Source organism: Austrofundulus limnaeus, unplaced genomic scaffold (genome assembly GCF_001266775.1).
Source record: "Austrofundulus limnaeus strain Quisiro unplaced genomic scaffold, Austrofundulus_limnaeus-1.0 Scaffold270, whole genome shotgun sequence".
Lineage (NCBI taxonomy): Eukaryota > Metazoa > Chordata > Actinopteri > Cyprinodontiformes > Rivulidae > Austrofundulus > Austrofundulus limnaeus.
Window position 1 is genome coordinate 555,609 of NW_013952672.1, and position 21,668 is coordinate 577,276.

The window sequence follows — 21,668 nt, forward strand, 5'->3', positions numbered from 1 at the left end:
GTGTGTGTGTGTGTGTGTGTGTGTGTGTGTGTGTGTGTGTGTGTGTGTGTGTGTGTTTGGCGGGGATGGGGGGGCTGGAATAAACCCTTTTCAAAGACATGCATCATGGTGGCTAAGAGACAACTTTGCATTATCTCTACATCAAGGTAGTGTTAGAAGTGTGTTACTAAGGGTGTATTCACACCTAGCACATTTCGTCTGCTGTAAACGGACCAAAGTTTGTTTTGCCCATTGGTCCGGACCTTTTATGCAGGTGTGAATACATTCATGAGACCCTGGTGAGGATCAAACAACTGAATCGAGACACAATTTTAAGGGTGGTCTCGGTCCGCTTCCAAACAAACTCTGGTCACTCACTAGGCTACAAATAATGAGCCGTTGTGGGTCAGGGCACGCAGAGCATCTCATCTTCTTTGGGTCGCGGCATGCGTTTGCTGACGACTTCCCAAAATTATAAGTATTTCAATGCAAAACCTAAACTGATAACATATCTAAATGGAATTGCAGTTGTATTAACAGCACCATCTTTCTTTCAGGGTCTGTGCTCTGTCCGTCGTTTCTGACAAATGGGAGCAATGGTCATGGCTTTGTTTATAAATCTACTTGTAAAGAAGCACAATGTGAATGCAAACCACACCAAACAATAGGAAAAAAAATAAAGTTTGCTTTTGGTCCGGGCCAAACAAGTGGAACAAAGGACTTTCCTGGTGTGAATAAACCCTAAAAGTTGTCTATGGGGAAAAAATACTTAGCTTGAAAAACATATTTTTGCAATTATCTTCAAAATTGTAATTTAACTTTTTCTGCAAATATTTGAAAATCATTTTTCATGTCTTTTAAAGAAGTACTGTACTCTGATAATCCTGTACTGTCTATGTTCATCATTGTGAAGCTTTCGTTGCTGGAATTCCATCCATCCATTTTCTTTAGCCACATTTTCTTTTCTGGGTTGTACAGTAAGTCCAACAGTCATTGTACGAGAGGCTTGGTTCACTAGATGGGTCACAAGTCTGTCACAGAGATGGTTGAATTAACCTGATGCTTTCTAAGATAAGATAATCCTTTATTCATTTTTGATAAGGTTTTCTTTCATACACTTCCCCCTACCTTCATGTCCGAAGCATGAGAAGCATGAGCCTATGAACACAAATAATATCAAAAACTGAATATTGTAATAAGTGGTTATTTACTGGAATTAAAAATGTGCATTCATCAATGTGTTTTCAAGGCATTTTGAGGTTCAGTTATGCAGCACAGCAGTCAGTCTTTTCCCAGATTGCATTGCTAAAATTACTAGTTTATAGTAAATACCTGTTACATGTTGCTCTCAGCACTGCAAATACTGCTTCATCAAACCTTGAGGAGAAACTGATCTGAGTCTGTTCAGGGACTCATTTTGTGAATGGTTCAGAGTAAAAGGTAAATCTAGATTTTAAACAGCATTTCAACATATTTGGTTTATCAAGTGGTAACTCTCAGTATATTGTTTCTTTTTTGAATGAGAATATGTGTGGCTATATCTATGGTCTTGTTGCAATTTAGCATTTACCCTCACTAGGGTCCTTGAGGGTGCATGGGAGGTTCCAAATCCATTCTACTTGTGGACTTAAAGAAGGCATTCAACCGTATTCATCAAAGTAGACTAGGGGTGCTCTGTGAATATGAGGGTATGAGTTGCCGGTCTCGTGCTACAGGCCGTTCAGTCCCTATACAGTTAGTGCAATAGTTTGATTCGTATTGCTGACAGTATGTACATCAGATAACTATTTGTTTGTTTCTGATTGCACAACTTCAGAATTTATCTACACCTGCTAGCATGTAATGTCCATAAAAATTTCTTTAAATGCAGTGAGTTGCATGTGACTGCACGCTTTCTTCAGAAAACCTACGCGTGCATGACGAAAACATGTAAACTTCATACAAAAATGTCAGAGAACAAACCTGAAACTTTTATTGCTTTGAGGCAACAGCGCCAACTACTGCTTCACTATGCTGCTTTATTTGTATTATTAATAAATAAATGATGTGTGTCATGATGTAACAATCTAAAACAGTGTCATTAAAATGTACTCTTTAATCAACAGAAAAGGTAAGCTTGCCAGTTTGATTTTGAGAGATGGTTCAGGGTATCAGGGACCTCACAAATAGACAATTGAATAGAAGCTTGTTTGTTTCTTTGCCTGCAGAAGTATTTAGCTGCCAGTCATAAAGTTGGGGGTTCAATCCCAGCTTTCCCCACCACATGTTCAAGGGTTTTGGGCAAGTCTTTGAATCCCAAGATGCCCCTGATCTATGAAAGACTGAAAAAAAGATGTAAAAATGATTTCAGTGGTTAGTGAGACTAGAATAAGGCTATTAAATGTATACCTCTTTATCCTCTGTAGGTTTCACCAATACTAAAACAGAAAAGAAGAAATTGTAACTACTGTCAAGTAGTTCTCACTGCAATAGTTGAGAACATTAGCTCCGACGTGGTTCTGTCAGTGCAACTCTGCTCTGTCTCAGAAGAAGCCATTTAATGAGTCTTTCTGAGCAAAGAGGTGTAAAGGCTAATAGGTTTTATTTTTCTTTTCAGTAAAGTCCTGGCCCGGCATTAATCACCTTTAAAACCCACACTGTACCTCTTAGGCCTCCTTCACACAAAATTACAACCGTAATATATCTCAGTCGGCTCGACCTGATAGAATGAGGTTGAATGACAACAAATTTGGAAATCCTTCTAAAATATGAAGGTGATTGATATGTTTCTATGCCCTTAGTATTCACCAATTAGGCTTTTCCTGGCTTTTCTTTGCATCCCTGAAATGCTACATGTGCACTCACTATGCTCTACATGTCCACCTGTGGCACAATTCTCTTGATATTACAACTGTGCTGGGTTATTTTCATGAGACAAGCATGGCCAGCCCTACTTGATCAAGTAACATTGGTGCATGCAGTCCCCATCTCTTGGACATGCTGCCACCACAGGATAAACCACCACAATCACACCACAGGCATTTTGTCCATGCCCAAAAACCATTGTGGATCCATCATGCTCCATCCTGTGGAGCCTGGTGCTTTCCTGGTATGCCCCTAGTATGACCTTGCAAAGATCAACCATGTTCACCCATATTGTAGCAGGGTTCTCATCCAGTGTGGAAAAAAGCCTTATTACATGTGCTTACTGTTAGATTTATTTCTCAAGTTCTTCCTTTGCAAACGTTCGTATGAAGCGATTGAGAAATTACCCAGAAGTACTTGAGGGTTTAGAGCTCACCCAAAGTTGCTCAATCTTACAGATGCCATCTTTTAAAGGGCCTTTCAAATGTGTTCAAAAGTGAAGAATACCATGGCTGTTAAATTGGCTATCCAGAGTAAGGTTTAGTTTATTGCACTTTTGAGATCAAGAGTATTTGAGCTATAAAGTTATTCTGAAAATTACTAATAAGTTCCAAATCAATAATTATTTTATACAAGTCCTGATTCCTAATAAAATATTATGGCTCTTTTTTAAATTATTGGTTTTATTTGAGTAACTGCAACTGTTTATTATTGGAATACATTACGTAAAAACACCATTTTAAACACATTTGTTTACAATGTTAAAAATAATCAAGTTTGTTCTACTATTTTGGTTTCATTGCATAAATGAATTACTGAAATCGTGTTTTGTGGGATGGGCTGAGCTGAGATGAAGATTAAGAGATGTGAACACACAAAACAGACATCTGATTTAACGCACACACACACAGCTGGCCAGATAAACCCCATCCAAATGTGATCAGCAGGCTTGTGCTTGACGTCAACAAGCACAGTCAGGATTATTTAATGTTTTACGCTTGAGCTTTGCACTTCAACACTTGCTGACTTGCATAATATCTTGTATCCTGAGACCTGTGACAAGGCTCACTTTGATTTTATTAGATTTTGCTGATATAGTGAGGGAAATAATTATCTGATCTCTTGCTGATTCTGTAAACTTCTTCACTTGAAAAAAGAACAGTCTATTTATTATTTAAAGTAGAGACAAAAGATCAACACATATATGAAAATTATATGCTGTAAGTTTTAAAATGACTTGTATGTACAGTAATTGAGTGAACTACGTATTTGAAGCAAAACATAACAGTACTTTAATGTTTGCTAAAAGCACAACAGTAAGATGGTTCTTGTAGCTGGTCACCATGTTTGGAGTCATCTTGGTCCACTCCACTTTATAGAAGCCCTCTAAATCCTTTAGGGTTCTAGGTTGTTGCTTGGCAGCTCAAAGCTTTAGCTCCTTCTGCACATTTTCTTTAGTCAGTCTGGAGAATGGTGAGGATGTGCACCAATTTTACAGTATACGACCTTGTCCGTTAGCCAGTCAGCACAGTGAATTGTTCTGCACCATCAGCAGAAAAACAGCCCCCAGCATAATGTTTCCACCTCTGTGCTTCTCTGTGGATATGATGTTCTCCGGGTCATGCTCAGCATTTCCCTTCCTTCAAACATGGGGGGTTGAGTTGATGTGATATTATTTTGGCACACTCAGTTGTGACTTTGTTTTGTTCTATCAAAGTTTAAAACAAATGTCCCCAGAGACTGTCATGTAAAAAGATCACTCCTCATTTTACTCATATTGTTCCTATTATCTCAAACAGCAAAGAAAAGTAAAAAATGTATACATGCAAGAGTTCTGGTCTTAGGAGGTTAAGCACCGATTCATCTCCATAGAATGATCTGTCTGGGTTAGCTTTGTAGAGAGACATAGCAGAATGCTGAATGGGTAAATGTGGGCACAAATTGTAGTGTAAAGCTCTAAGAGTATCTTGGTTGGATAAAAAGATGCTATATAAATACAGACCATTTACCATATCTCTCGCCTTTCAATGCCAGAAAATTTGATCATTCATTTCTTTTTAAGGTGCTCAAGCTTATAAAATAGGCTGGACATGATATAATAATTTATCCTTCTGTAGTTACTGCTTTGACTTATCTCTTTAGAACACATTTATTATCTCTCACTGCAGAAGGAAAAAGGATGATATCTGTTTTTAAAACTTTGCTAGTAATTACCGGAGTCGACCCCAGCTGTTAGTGAACCACATGATGGATTTAGATAAAACTTTCAAAAATTAATAGTTGGATGTAAATCTAGAAGTGATTTACTTTATAAGTCAACTCAGTTTCACCTGTCAACTGACTTTTGGAAAGACAAAAATGACTTCAATTCAGCCAGATTTGCAGATATTGAGGTGAATATGGGTTGAGACTCATTCACATCATATACTCTGAGCTCTACAGTGTGTGCTTGACATCTTTGAATATAACTCTGGCAAAAGAAATATGCCTTTAAATATCAATGTTTTATTGTGTATTTAACAGACATGTTGTCTGATGTCCATCTGTATACTATCCAGCCATCCATTCATGAACTTATCACCTTATCGTGGTGAAGGAGTTTGTGTGCCTGAATGATCCTAGGAGCTATGCTGTCAGGAGCAATTTTGATTGCCCCAGGTATGGTCTTCCATGGCAGATTGGTCCTAGATGACAGGCCAGACAACGATATGGACATAAACTACCAAGGAACTCTGTGTCCCTTGCCCAGACGTGGGTTACCAGGGCCCCAACCTGGAGCCAGGGCTCATCGGCGAGCGCCTGGTAGCCGAGTCTATTCCCATGGGAAATGAGCTACATGTGTTTGTCTTCCTGTGGGCCCATCACCTGCAGGAGGGTTTATACAAGTCGGGTGCATGATGTCATGGGCAGTAGCCAAAGGCAGGAACCTTGATGCTCTGACCCTGGCCTACCAAAGCTATCTGTATACTGATCTTCAGAAATCCTTAAAATTCACACAAAAAAATTGTACTCTCACATGACACAAACTTTACTTACAACAACATATATTATTTAGACATACACAACTGAAGTACACAAAGCACAATCCAGAAAACACCTCACTGTCCTCAGGTGATTCTGGTTGTATTTGATGACCTCTGGTGTGTGAAAGTGCGAGACGTCATTCTGAGCGTTACCCATAATTCAGGGATTCATATAGAATTAGACATTTGGTTCTTTATTTACACCATGTGTTTGTGTGAATTTATCATGATCGGGCAACAATGTTTAATAAAAACAAGACCTCTAGATGTAAAATTAAGTTGAAGCTGAGTTTTCTCTCTACCTCTGTAGTTATGAAAAATGTGGAAATCCATATAATTTCCAGACAGTCCAAAATGGTTGACGTGTATGATTTAAATGTTTAATTTGTCCAGCTCAATTTCTGTCTTTAACTGCTGGCTGGTAATGCAGAAAATCAAAATGTACTATTATGTCTAGTCCAATATTCCACCATGTATACCTATTGTTCTAATGACCCAACAGTATTTTGTCTATAATTTTGAATTCATCCTCCATTTGTTCTTAATTAATTATAACCTCCTGTGTCCTTATCTCTGTCCAACAGGTGAGAACAGAAGCCTGGCTATTGCGATAGAGTCCGTTGTCAAGTGAAAAGACAGACAAAACGGTCCTGTTGCCATGGGAAAACAGAACAGCAAGCTGCGGCCAGAGATGCTGCAGGACCTCCGGGAGAATACTGAGTTCTCTGACCACGAGCTGCAGGAGTGGTACAAGGTATGTACTGTTACACCAAACATATTTTTGAAATATACCAATGCACTTTGACGTCATGTTTATTGCTTGAATATATTTATTATATACTACGTGATGTTTCTATTCTTATGTACTTACGAGAAAATCACTGGAGATTTTTGTTTCCTAATTGAGGCAGCACCACAATCTGGAATGTGTTAGCCGTCTAACAAATAAAACTAGCAACGTTAGTATTCTTTTGAAGTCATAAATTGCATAGCTGGCAGCATGATGGCTTAGCAGCTGACACTGCTGTTTCACAGCAAGAAGGTCCTGGGTTCGATCTCTGTTTCAGACCCGGGTTTTTTCTGTGTGAGGTTTGCATGTTCTTGTTGTGCTTGTGTGGATTTCCTCCCACAGACAAAACATGCATATTTGGCTGCCTCGAGGCCAATGGGAGTTGCCTGGTTAAATAAGGGTTAATAAAATAGCTGATCTTTTTACTGTAGCTCTTCTATGGACCTCACCAACTCACGAGGAAAATATTGAAGCCAACTGAAAAAGCACCGAAATCATCTTTCACACCAAAACCGTAGCAGACTCAACACTGTTTGACTGTTAGCAAAATATCTCATGAAACTCAAATTTTATTGAAACTGACAAAAAATAATCTCTGGATGTTTGTCTGAAACTGATTGACTTTTGGCGTTAACCAATTTCGAGATGGCTGCCAAAGCCAACTGGTCTTAGAAAACACTAAGTGGCTAAATTCAGCCAGTTTTACAGACATTAAGCTAAACATTTGTGTGGTAGTAGCTGGGAATCAGCCCCAACACTTTAGGCACTTGCATAATAGTTTTGCTTTAAGTACTTTGTATCGCCTTGCTGCTGAAAAATGCTATATAAATAAATGTTACCTTACCGACCTTATCCTAAATTTTGGCATTAACTGTAAAAATCAACACATTTTGTCTTTTAGAAAAATATCTCATGAGCCCCTGTAATTTAGCAAAAGTAATAAGTGAATGTACTGGTTATCTACAACTCATTAACACTTGGAGTCAACCCAATTTAACATGACTGCCAAAGCTAAAGAACCTACAGTAAATGGTTACAACCCAGTCAGTTTTACATATATCGAGTTAATTTTGGTGTGGTAGTAGCTGAGAATCATGCTCAAATATACCTTTTGAGGGCTACATACCTCGTGCATAACATCATTTACAAGGTTTGACCAAAAGTCATGCTTATTTCTCAACATAACTGGATTTTTGTTTAAAATGACATGGAACATGGTGTAATATATTTATTCCTTCATGGACTAACATTTAAAAATCATGTTTCAAAGTCTTCTCATTTGGACTAAAGTGGAATTCCTTTTTTGTAGGTTTGGATCAGCCCCACACCCCATACCCTCCACCCACCCACCATATAGAGGTTCTTGAGTATTAAGGACTGGACAAGCATGAACACATTACTGTTGTGCTAATGTCACATTAGTGTCTTGAGTAGAGTTGTTTGATCTTTTGCTTTTGACCTTTTTCTGTCAACTATTTGGTTTTCAAAACTGTGAGACAGTAATGACTGAAACTGTATGAGACTTTGAGAGGTTATTAGATTTGGAAATTGAAAAGGTCATCGCAAGCTGAAAATTGTGTGGATTTTCTAGGTATTAATCAATTCCAAACTAATTTAGCTATATATCATTATTCTGGCCATTACTGGAATAGTTTAGTGATACAGATGCAGTTGAAAGTTAATTTAAAAAAGTCTATCTTTATCAACTTTGCTCACTGCCAGATAGTCACAATGGGCCTCATGCAAGAACATGTTCGTATTCTTATCCTAAATTTCTCTTACTTTTGTTCGTACAAAGGGTTCGTACGAACATGTCACGTCAGATTCAACAAACTCTTCTATCTTCAGGAAAAGGGTGTAAATGAGCTGCGTAAATTCCACCTGTTCTATCCAGCTGCTCGTGCACGCGAGAGGAGATTAGCATAATTACCACCCCAAAAACACCATATAAGGCTATGATTCCTGCCTCAGATACAAGGAAGTGTCCATTCATGAAAATGGCAGCGAAAATTAAAAAGAAAAACTTTACGAGTTCAGAGATTGAAGTCCGTCTGTCAGAGATCCAGAAAAGAAAATCTGTCATTTTTAGCAGGTCAGCTGTGGAATAAAAAAGAGCTACTAAAAGTATAAACAACTGTGTTAAATCATTTTCATTTATTCAGAAGCCGCAGCGCAGCGCACCGTGCACCCACCCCCGCGCGCGCTGCGGTGGTCTCAGATGCGGGTTTGAAATAAGCATTTTAAAATGTTTTCAAAATATGTCTGGCACTTTGAAGAAAACCCAGGACTCGCTGGAGGGAATTATATACCCCCTCTGGTCTGGGAACGTCTCGGAGTCCCCCAGGACGAGCTGGAAAGTGTCTCTGGGGAGAGCGCGGGGTCTTTCTCCTGCTGTCCCCCCCTGCCGCACCTGATAGCGGATAAGTCGGCCGGACGGACAATTTATATTGTTAGTCTAAATTATTACATAAAATTATAACTCTAATTCAAGCAGAATAGCCTATTGTCAACATAATTATAGAGTGTGATTTATTTTCAACTCAAAATATCTTCAAACTAACGAAATATAAAGTTATTAGGGAGGAAAACCCATCTGGATAACAGCAGACTGACTGTACGTAAAATATACGACAGGTCTGGACCACTCGTAAATTTTGTTCGTATCTGAAAAAAATCGTAGAATACGAAAACATTGGTGAATGCCACAAAHTCTCCTAAATCACTCGTACGCACAATTGAAGAACAAATCTGTGCGTACGAAYGGTTCTTGCATGAGGCCCAATATGTTTGAGAGTGATGTCCCAGACCAGAGCACTGTGTCACTTCTGTTGGTTTTGTTCACGAATATTGTGCAACCACTGCTACCCTTAAGTTTCAGAATTCTCCACCAATACAAATTTAACTCTTGTTTAGTAATCCAACCATATGTGGCTGTTTGAATGAATTGCCAAACTGCAAAGCACATTCTGTCAGAAAGGCATTTTAAGTAACAAACTGTGAGCTTACCAATAAGCCACGAATCTAGATGCGTTAAATGCACAATCTGCATACAACCAAGCATAGATAATTTAAGAAACCCAGTGGTGTATATTCTCAGTCATTCAGGACGTGGGGATCCAGAGAATTGGAGAAAAATAAAGCAAACTGGGCTTCTTGTTTTGCTTCTCATTTAAAATGATTTCCATACAAACCTACGCTGACTCAGCCATTGAGAGTAATGAAATATGTCAGTCTACATCCAGAATCATGTATTTTTTCATTTATTTCAGGGTTTCTTGAAGGATTGTCCCAGTGGAACCTTGAATGTGGAGGAGTTTAAGAAGATCTACGCCAATTTCTTTCCCTACGGAGACGCCTCCAAATTTGCTGAACACGTCTTCCGAACTTTCGACACCAACGGCGATGGGACGATAGACTTCCGGGAGTTCATCATTGCCTTGAGTGTCACGTCACGAGGGAAGCTTGAGCAGAAGCTGAAATGGGCTTTCAGTATGTACGACCTGGATGGAAATGGGTACATCAGCCGCGAAGAGATGCTGGAGATCGTGCAGGTGAGTGATGAAGGTTGGACAAGAAGGCTTGCAAATACAAAAAGGAAAAAAAAATTTTTTTGTTGAATTTTTGTTGAAGCCTGTAGGCAACTGCCAAATGAGAATCGTACATGCTTCCTAATAGGGGACATATTTATGCTTGGAAACATTTTTCTACCTATTTGAACTCTTGTATTTCACAAAGTTTCCAAAAATCAAAGCAACTCAGGGGAAGGTCTTATCTGAATTTTATACAGTACTTGTGCGCATTTACTTCCTTGGTCCTCAGTGTAATTTTGCTAATGCAATATTTTTTGAGGAAATATTGTTAATCACGGTTTCCTGTATATTAGCTAAAACATGGATATTTTGGCAAAAATGTCTTTTTGTTTCCTTTAAAACATCAGTACTCCAGGGGATTAGCTGTATCATGGGAACACTGTTGCAAAGCTAACCTTTGTCGTTTTAGTCTTGCATTTTCTTTCTTAGCACTTCTTTCTTTCACTGACATGTATTGGCAGCTATATTTAGCCTAACTGGTGTACTGAACACACTGTAGGTCAACTCATAGACAAAATCAAACATTCTTTGAACTTGGTCTATTTGCATTCACATAATTTAAATGCTGAATGGTTTTGGTTGGACTTTTAGTTTGTGAAAATCAAATCCAATCACTGAAATTAGAACCTAATCACATTACTGTAAGTGAAAAAATCTGCCAGAGGAGTAAGACAATGCACTTTATGAAAAAAGAAAAATTTATAGGCTACCATGATTAATGATCTAACACATTCTGCTCTTGCTTAGTATATCAGTCTCAAAACAAGATCAAAAGTACGTTTTGGCTGGCTATAAAATTGAAAGACTTGGTAAGATGGACAGTTTTTGCAGTGTTAATTGACAGCAGGTTGTGTTGCTGTTCAGTGTGCCTAAAGTTGACTTTAATTAAAATACTGTATGTTAGAGTAGCTGATTGTATTTATTTTTTAGATAAGTTTGAAATGTCCTCCCATTTGAAGGACAGAATTGGAAATCTATTACAAATGTTATATGATGATTATGACTGATGGTGGTCAGAGGGTCCGGTGGCGCCTGTGTATGGCAGCCTCGCCTCTGTCAGTGTGCCCCAGGACAGCTGTGGCTACAATTGTAGTTTGCCATCATCAGTGTGTGAATGTGTGTGTGCATGAGTGAATGTCTGTAGTGTGAAGCGCTTTGAGTGTCCTGGATGGATAGAAACACGCTATATAAGTACAGTCCATTTACCATTTACCATTATGTGTACCTACAGTGTTTCCCCTACATTACTGGGCTTGGCATGGCACTTGTTGGAACAGGGCAGGGTTAGCTGCAGCAGAGTGCTACGCTACTAATGCTAGTGGTTGTCAAGGGGGGTAGCATAGAGGTGCTCTATAGTGATAATGCTAAGTTGAAGCTACTTATCTTGTTGCTACAGTTTCCACTTCTGATCCGGAGGTAACGGCACTTTCCCTACCAGTGGGGGTGGGGGAGATTGTGATAGGCAGAGGGGCCAGTTTTGTTGGGATATTGATAGGGAAAATGCTGTTTCATATCAGAACAGGAACATTTCTGAAGAAATTTTGAAGGGTATCCGTTTGGACGTTTGAATTAAGTAAGAAATATAACATGAAACTAAATCAAAAGAAACACTAACGCTACCAGTGATACATTTTGATCACCTGAGAAATGACACTCTGAGCTCTCACTCCCTGACAGCACTTTAACGAGGCAGACAGACTGAAATGCAGAGTAAAAAGTAGGACTCAAATGTGCAGTCAACCTGTAAAAACTGTAGGTAGTTTTAGGTAAAGATAGCTTAACCATAAATGCCAGAAGCATCGAGAAGAGGGTCTCTGAAATCAATAAGTAGGAGTTCCTTGGGTGGGGGGCGTAGGGTGAGCTTTCTTGAAACAACAGAACAACATTATTAAGTAACACAGTATTAAGGGTGCTTTGACGCTTATTGCCACCATTTTTTAATCCTTTTGTTACGATTTGTCGTAAATAAAGAACAAATATGGCCCCAAAAAGAAATTAAAAAAATTTCTTGAATACTTTCTCCCTTTTCCCTCAGGGAAAAGGGAGACCGCTGTTGACCACATGTTTAGACCACTGTAACACATTTTAAACAAATTGCTGGTCTATTGTAAAGTAACATTATTGCTGAACATAATTTTCCTGCTGAGAAACAAAAATTGGTAAAAACCCTTGAGATACTAGTCTGAGGATCATGAGCACGGGTGTGTTTCATGGTTCTCATGGATTAGCAAGTTAAATTTAACCAGCGTTTATCCCTGAGTGTGCAGAATACCAGGATTATCTCACAGCGCACAGAGGTTACATTGTAGAGTGAAGAGGAGGGCACCATTGTGTAATTGTGCACCAAGCGAGAATGATAGGAGATTTTTTACAATAAATAGGAGGTCAGATTAGTTTTGCTTATTGTTGGACCAACATACTAGAACTACACCTTACTCATTGTGATCTACGTGTCAACCAAACTTACTATGGTTTAAATGTTAAAGGGGCAATATTATGTGTTTCTCAGGCATACATTTAAATACTATACCATAATAAAGTATCTATGTCACCTTTAGTTGTTATTAAAATTCTGTTTTTATGTTTAAAAACAAAATAAACTTATCTTCTCATCACTTCCTCTTCTAAACGCCTTGAAATGTGCCTCTGTCTCTTTAAGAAACACCCTCTGCATGGGGGGGGGGGGCACCATGATGCAGTTTACTTGGCGTCTGAAAATACATTTCCTCAAAGGTATTTTGAATCTGAAAAGAGCTTCACTGAGAGAGAAGTGTTGAGAGCAGCAGACAGTTTCACTTTCACTTTCACTCGTTTGCTTTGTTACTGCCGAGAGCCTGCAGGAGTCATGGGCGGGAGGTGTGGGGTGGGGGCGTGGGGAGGTGTGCTCCGTGATGAGGAAGCTCAGCTTAAAGACACGTCCCAGAGGTGTTTCTGGTCCCAAAAGACGTTTCTGGTCCCCACCTGTCGTTTTGCTCCTCAGCATGGCTGCCTAAAAACGCTGCAGGATTTCTCAAACATGCATGAATGAGTCAAAGCAAGGCTTTGGGCATGTTTTTATGAGAGTATAACATTATAATGTGATATAAAACTCAAAAACGTTGATTTTACATGATATTTCCCTTTTAATAATGATACTATATGTTAATGTACAAAACACAAGAACAAGCTCAAATTTAACAGTGCCAATGTTTCTTAGTGAGATATTTAAGTTAAATCAGCAAACTACACAAAATACAAAAGGGTTAAGATATTTGGAATGAATTGTCATGACACAGACGTCAGGATCATGTGCGTGCAATCAGAAGAAGCTTACATGAGTCAGAGGCGAACCCCACTCTTATCTCAAACAGCATGGATGACTCAAGTGGCTCAAGTGAACCTGATCATTTCAGTCAAGTTCATAAAGTGGACCAAATTCACTGCCTCTGCTAAAACCACATGAATGAGCATTAGTTCATTTATACCAATGATTTTCTTTTCACAAGACAATCACTGTTGTTCAGATGATTGCATGTTCACATTCTCATGCCTATCGAAGCTTTCAGCTTGTCATAAAAAAAGAGGGATTACTCAGCTCTATATACTGTAACTTATTATTTATATTGTTTGGTTGTATGTAGAAATTGAATGTCCTCATTAAAAGATAAGGGTCCATACTGCACCCAATATTAAAAAAATGTGTTTTTTTTAAACACCAAAATCCTACACCAAACTGTATCAAAACAGAGGTAACACATTCTCTCAAAATGCCTTATCTATCGTATCTTTGATAGTGTTACTCCAAATTACCCATTTCAGGACATCATAAAGTTTATCTGGTGGAACAATAAAGTGAGACAGACTGAAAAAAGGTAAAACAGTTCCATGTTTAGCACCAAGGGATAATGGGCATGTGCAAAAACAGTGAGCTTCGTCATCATTTCTAAAGAGACACATCGCTGAATTTTTCAAACCTTCACTTTGGAAAATGCTTTTAGAAATAAAAAAAAATACTTTTTTGTGAGGGCTACAAATTCACACACTCTAATTTATTTTGGGTAGCCTGTAAAAAAAAAAAGAGTGCTGTGACCTTGATATACAATCAGTTTTACACCCTGTACTCCCTACAGAGAAATAAGTGGCACTTGAACTGATTTTAAATCTGTAATTGATGCTAGCTGATACTCTGAGCCTTTTCATGCTCTCATACTGAGGCTAATTTAATGCTGTCAAGACAGAAAAATGTTTATATCAGTCGACAGATAAAGATGTATCAGATCAATACTACAACTTCTCTTTAGCCTTTACACATGCATACATATTTATGACAGGCTGGTTTTCACAATCTGTAAGACATCTGTTCTCGCTGACGTGGTCATGAGAAATTGGTTTTCACATGGATATTTAAAGGTTCTAGTTAAAAGGGACCAAAAGAATTACTTGATATTAGGATGAAATTAAAAAAACTGGGACAGTTACATGTATTTTTCGTAGACATTGCTAGTCAATAGCAGTCAAGCAGGATGGAGTTGAGTTTCAATCATGACACACTTTATCGTCACACACATCACTAAAAGAAAATTACAGAAGAACATTGCGTTCACAAATTAAAAAATAGACTCCTAATCTCACAATTACAATGATAAAATCATGGATATATAAATTTAGCTGGGGACAGGTTGCCCAACATGACAGGACTGTCCCCGGGAATTGGGTATGGTAAATTCTTCTCCATGTAACACACATCCCACACAAACAGCAACAGCATAATTGGTTAAGTGGATCTGTATTTTCAGTTGATGTTGGAGTTGGAAGATTAAGATTTGTTTCTTCTTACAAAAGCACTGTTTTGCAATCTTGTCCCAAAGAGTTTGCCACTGTTTCCAACTAGCGATACAGTCCTACGCTGCCCGTTTGAGTCGTATTCCCTTCCTGACAGCACAGCCCCGGAAAGCTGCCTGCGTCTCCACGCTGTCTCCTTCATGCACAAAAAATGTGCTCTCTCCTTCCATGAGTTCTTTGACAGGCTTTATAAGTTTTGCTGGCACAGTTGTAAAGATGACTGTATTTTCTAATACCCTCGAGCAGCTGATCTTGAGCCGAGCGATTACAGTGCAAAAAAGCTGTATAGTTTAGCCAGTTTTTAACATAAACATTACCATGAAGTTCTGACCAATCTCGCAATACTTGGTTCATACTGTGGTAGAAAAAAGTTCTCAAAGGGGTTGTGTGCAGTGCAATTTTTAGTATACAACCACATCAGCAAGATAGAATTTTGGCACTTCCTGCACAAGTAGATTTAAACATCAGTAAACGGTGATTCTCAGCACTGCAGTCTTTTGGATTTTCAGCTCTCTTATGTTTTGGTTCTCTCCTGCCGAGTCTTCCTAATGGGTCTCTGTTGGCTGAAATTCACTTGGCTTTCTCTTCTCCTGCCATCACCCACCCTGTCTCTCCTCCTCCTTCCTCTCTCTCTCTTTCTCTGACGGTCTTCCAGGCCATCTACAAGATGGTGTCGTCTGTGATGAAGATGCCAGAGGATGAATCCACGCCAGAGAAGAGGACAGATAAGATCTTCAGACAAATGGACCTCAATAATGACGGTGAGAGGGGAAAAGTTTCATGAAGGGTGGGGTGAGAGTTGTACAGCTGAGTCTAGTCATTTATTGAGAAATGTGGGGGAAGGGGTTCAAAGAAAAGAAAAAACAAACAAACAGCACATGTGTATCTTGCCAACTTTTTGATGGTGGATTAGTAACACTTGATTGAGGTGGAAAAAAGCAGACGAGCAAAAAAAACTGGTTAAAAGTGAAACCCAGATTTCCGGGAGGGACGCGTTCTGAAAGTACTCGCTAATCGTGAAAAAATGTGAATATTGGATGTGGTCCAAAAAAGACCTACATTGCATTTGTGTGTCATTTGAATGTGGAAACATCCAAACAAAGAAAACAAAACAAAAAAAAAAAACGAGAGTGAAAGTTAGCAGCTACACACATACTGTAGCGTGCAGTAAAATGGCAGAAATGCTGCTCTCCTGGTGGAGGGGAGGCGCAGGGCATGTGTCATACTGTACTGTTTTTCTTTTATATGGAACCAAATTTATGTTAATGTTTATGTTGCAAATTAGTAAATTATACTCTTGATAATTTGGCATGAAAACTAAAAAAAAAAAAGCATAAGATAGAACAAAAACTATGTTCCTTTCTGAACATTAATGATTTCTGCGAAGTTTCCGGGATTACTACTAGCTAGGTTTTATTTTAAAAAATCTGAAAAAGACTGAGTCCGCAAACAAAAGGGATTTTGGGGTTTAACTTTATAAGACTTTTTTATTATTATTATTTTTGTCTCCTTGTGTTCTGCAGGTAAATTATCTCTGGAGGAGTTTATTAAAGGTGCCAAAAGTGACCCCTCAATCGTTCGGCTACTCCAGTGTGACCCCAGCTCCGCTTCCCAGTTCTGAACCTGCCCAGCCGCAAGCCTGTTCTTTATTATTACTATTTTTTCCCAATCTTTCTGTTACTCAAATCAACGCATGATGGTTCGCATCTCTCATATCTTCCGTTCTGTTATTGTTCGATAGAGAGGTTAAGGAGAGAAGTGAAAATCATTTTTCTTTTATATGGGAGAAAATAAAAGGACGTATGTGTATTTATGGACTGGCTCAATGAGGCGCCTGCTGATGTTTCTGAATATCTCCATCCATAAACAGAGCGCAGGTCCAGAGAACCTGTTCCACTGTGGGGCTGTTTTCTGCAGGACGAGTGATGACTCTGGTTCTTCTCTATCACATGTATATTATGTATACACTGTACGTCTGTGTACATCACAATAATTCATCATATATGCGTACATTCTCTGATGAAAGGCCGAATTCTAAAGCTCTGATCTTAACAGGAAGTTGGTTTGGAATAAGTAGAGGAGAGGTTCTTGGGATTTTATTGCTGTATGATCTTTCGCTGTGAAAAAGAAGGCCTAAGATCCCATTTGATTTGTATTGATATCTACTGCCATTTTGTTTACGTTAATTTTTTTGTCATTTGTACATATCATTTCATTGTTTGTGTTTTATTTATTCATTTTTATTCTTATGAGTTTGCTTTTACTTTTATATTTTAAGACGACCATATCCCAGTTTACACTGACAGAAAGGGAATAAGTTGGGAGTTGAGGTCCTTTTTTTGTTTGTTTTGTTTAAATCATAAAGACTAAGAAATCGCGGCATCCCATAATGCATTTGATCAGCGGCGCCGGTAGCACATATCATTTCAGCCGCGGTGTATTTGCAAAGTACAGCAGTGCATTAAAGACTGAATGAGTGCGTGTGCATGTGAATATACACTGTGTACTTGATGCTAACTTTTACAGTATTACCATCTTGTGTTGTTTGTCAAAATGTAAAGTATCTTAAAGTTCTTTAATATCAAGCAGTAAACTTAAAATAGGTGTAACCCATCACTATACTGCATGATCCCGCCATCTGGACGGAGGTAAAACTCACGACGACAGTTTACGTCTTTTTGTAGCTCTGCAGCCGTCTCAGAAACGACTGACTCCTCCTCTGGCTCTCGAACAATCCCCATCCTCCCTTCCTGAATCGTTTTTTCCCCTGACACAGAAAACTCACTAAGGGCTTGTTCATCACTCTTTTGCTGAATGCTTTTCTGTCTTCTAGATTAGTCTGCCTGCAGAGCGGTCACATGGTAAGTGTTTGACGAGGCAGCAGCAGGTTCACACACTTACCTGTTTGGATTTTAGACACTGACAGATATCAGTGAATCAATACTCTGTGTATTAGCGCTGCACTCTTAGGGTTCCTTACACTGATTCTGTTTGATGTTTTTAATAATTGAAGCATTAATGTCAACCATTTAGACAACTGTCCTGCATCTGATGAAATTTAAACCGTATGGTGTGTGTGTTGTTAAAGTTTTCATACGGTATGAATAAAAAGAAAAACTGTGTTACTGTGCACATGTAAACCTAAAGCCACTGGTTGCAGCATGGCCAGCACCACGACCATATGTTTCCTCCTGAATCCCACTGGTGTCCCACCGCCGTCATCATCTTGGGTTTGGTGGATTAATAACACACTTTGGGTACGTTTTGGGCAAACAGGAAGTGCTAAAGAAAGCTTAGCATAATCAAGTAGAGAAAGTCATATGGAAGACCATGAGGGCCACAGAGCAAAACATAAATAAATGTTTCTGAGTACTTTTCCCCCTAATTCTGAGAAAAGTCAGAAAAATATTTTATTTATTTATTTATTTATATTGTAGCTCTAATCCTCTTCCATAACTAACTGCTCTGCCCACATTAACTAAATGGTCAAAATTAGTTGTTAATAAAGTTGGGGTCAGGACCCTGTGGATCCTGAAACATCAAGATGTATTTCCAGAATTAATTACATTTATTATAGTTAATTATAAACAACTACCAACATATTTTTTTACTTCAATTGTTACAAAACAATGAGGTCAGCGTACTTAAAAATGTACGAAATTAGCATAAAACAGATTGTTGGATTTACTTTGTTATGTCAACAATGTCCATTCAACTGAGTTGAGTAAAAGTAAAGTAACTTTCACATTTATTTTCAGAGAAACCGTAAAAGTAATTTCACATTCAGTGAGTGGAAATTGTTGACGTAACTTGGTTAAGTAACTCCAACACATCTATTTGTTGAGTGTATTGATCTGACATCGACGTTTATCACCTAAAAATAGTTGGGGGCACAGATCTCTGCTACTGTTTTTTTTTTTTTTTTTTTTTGAGGCTTTAAAGCTAAAAATTTGAAAACCATTGATCTAACACATGACAAAGTCAAGGCCCATGGGCCAGTTATGGCCCTTACTACAATTGTATCCGGCCCATAAGATAATATTTAAATGTATTGGAATTAACTTGTCAGTCTATGACAAATTGTCTTTTTTGCCTAAAAAACTGAACTAACTCGTTGCGCACTTTTTATGGCAATTAACTGTGAAGCTGATAAAGTTTTAGAGGTTTTAGTTTTTCAATCATTTTGAATGAAACAAGCAACAACAACAACAAAAACTGATCAAACTCTTGCTAATAAACAAGAAAAAAATGTTTCTGTCTTGAGCTAATGTGCATCAGAGCCACAGATAATTCAATTTAAAGTATATTATCTTTTCCTGCATTCTCAATGTAAAGTAGAATATTAGTATAACTGTAGGATGGATTTCCATAGAAGGCTTTTTAAAATAATCTGATTTCACGGATTCAGGACAAGATAAGTGAAGAACTGCAAGCAGAAAGCATGGCATAAGAAGTGATGATGTCATTTAAAATGTGATCATTTTGTTTTTATTAGGAAACTGCTTGTTTTAAATACTTTATACTCAAACCCTAATTTTACCAATGTTCATCAAAATGCTTTTTAATGAAGCTTTATGCTGCTTTGAATTAGTTATTCCAGCAGAAATCTTATATTTCTGCCAGAAATGCCCCAAACTGTACCAGAAGTGCTACAGCTAGCTGCTGCTATTTATGCTTGTAAGCAACTGAATTCTACCCAAAAAAAAACTTTTCTTAAAATAGCATTCACGTACGTATCTTTTTTTTTTTTTTTTTTAGATTGGAGTTGTTTTAACACCACAGCAATCTGTTCAGCTCAGACTAGCCTTTAACTCGTCGATCTGGTCAAAGCTGAGGTCGTTCAAAAAGCCAAGATTGTTTTTCATAAACTTTCCTCCAAACTCTGTTTGAAAAACGTCTGAGCAATCGGTTCAACAAAGTGAATCAGGAGAAAACCACATCTCCACATGGTATCAAACTGTATTATTCAGACATGGAAGTATTGTAAACAACCAGTGTGAACCTGAGAGCTGTCCTGGTGCTGCGGCGTTCAATTCAGTTTAATACTAAAGTCATTCTGCACAACAGCTTCCTAACCAGCCTCTGCTTCGAGGATTCTTGAGTGTCACTGCCCTCTGCTGGTAGGATAAGAAACAACAGCTAGTACTCTGGTCCTTTTCTACTACTCACTGCCTCTTGATGAACTTGTGTTGGATAAATAAGACTCATTATTCCCTCCCCCTCCGTCCCCCACACTATTTTTCTGTTGCATGAAAATCTCAGTCGAGGATGCAAATGTTTGTTCTGTTGGACCTAATATCAAAATATATTTCTGTGTTTCAAAGCATCGCGTGCCGTCTGTGTCTTTATTTCTAGGACTGCAACGAAAGGACAAATGGATTGCGCCCAAGTTTTTCATTATAGCGTGCATTTTCTCAGATTTTTAGAAATATAATATTAGAAGAGGACAAGCTTCAGTAAGTTGAGATGAGCTTTTTTGTGGATTTTTTTTCCAAAAGACACAATAAATAGGCAAACAAATCTTTATTGAAACTAATATAGCCTTAAACAAATGAAGGAATAGTTTGGGATCATGCTCTGAAAATGTAAATTTTGTCTTGTCCAAAGATGGACAATTAGAAGAATCTGTTTTGTACGTAGGAGTACACAGCAACAAACAAATGTTGTTTCTAATGTGCCCTTTCAAATGAAAGATGTGCATTTGACCTTTTTTTTTTTTTTTTTTACAGAAAAGGACAAAATCCTGAAGTAAGCACATTTTAGTTGTGATCCTGTTATTTGTTTAAACATCACCAGTGGTTGGGGTCTCCAGCATGTTTTGGGAACATCCCCCGCAAAGGTGTAAAAAAGTATTCGGCAGGTGTGAAAGTGCACATGCGACATGCGAGTACAGGCAAAAGTTTTTTTTTTCTGAACTAACATTTACGATAAATTGCAGACAGAGTGTTGTTTGTGCTACACACCCTTTGCAGCACCAACAACATCCCAGGTCTGAATTCACTAGTTAATACACATGCTTATCAAAAATTTGTATATGCATGTGTCCTTTAAGAATACTAATAAAAAAGTATACTTTCAGTTTACCTTCTTTTGCATTTATCAGCAATATACTCAACAAAGTTCATGTTACCTTTACTAGGCTTATACTAAAAATATACTAAAAGTCTTAGTTAGCAATAATTATATTTAAACATTTGACCAAAAAATAATTAATACAATTTCACACAGACTTAGCACATATCCTGGGTTTAAATTCTAACCTGTAAGTTTTTCAGAAAACGTCAGCTTGTGTGTGAATAACTGAAAAGTGTTTGGTGCAGTCAAATAAAACACCTGAATCTATTTAATTATTCAACATTACAACTGGAGTAGAAGTACAACTAGAAGGCTATTTGTAGTACACTTGAAAATGCCCTTTTTAAATGCTTGACAGTGGTGGTGCAGAAGGCGAGCCTGTGATTGGAAGTCGCTGGTTCGAATCCCAACTGGTACATCAACTTTTGGGGGTGGAGGTGAAGCACATACAGCTTCCTCCACACTTGTTTGCCTCACTCTGGTCCATAAAGAAGGAAGCAGCCAAAAGGCACACACACACACACACACACACACACACACACACAC

At 38.2% G+C, this 21,668-nt stretch overlaps 1 protein-coding gene across 1 annotated transcript in view; it reads left to right on the forward strand.

Annotated features, from left to right (window-relative positions):
• hpca (hippocalcin) overlaps positions 1–20,373 on the forward strand; it is a 60,642-nt gene extending 40,269 nt beyond the window's left edge. The window contains exons 2-5 of the mRNA XM_014020878.1: positions 6,431–6,600; positions 9,906–10,187; positions 15,703–15,808; positions 16,571–20,373. Coding sequence (XP_013876332.1) covers positions 6,505–6,600; positions 9,906–10,187; positions 15,703–15,808; positions 16,571–16,668 — 582 coding nt within the window. The 5' untranslated portion in view covers positions 6,431–6,504 and the 3' untranslated portion in view covers positions 16,669–20,373. The remainder of the gene's footprint in view (positions 1–6,430; positions 6,601–9,905; positions 10,188–15,702; positions 15,809–16,570) is intronic.
• The last annotated feature ends 1,295 nt before the right edge of the window (positions 20,374–21,668 follow it).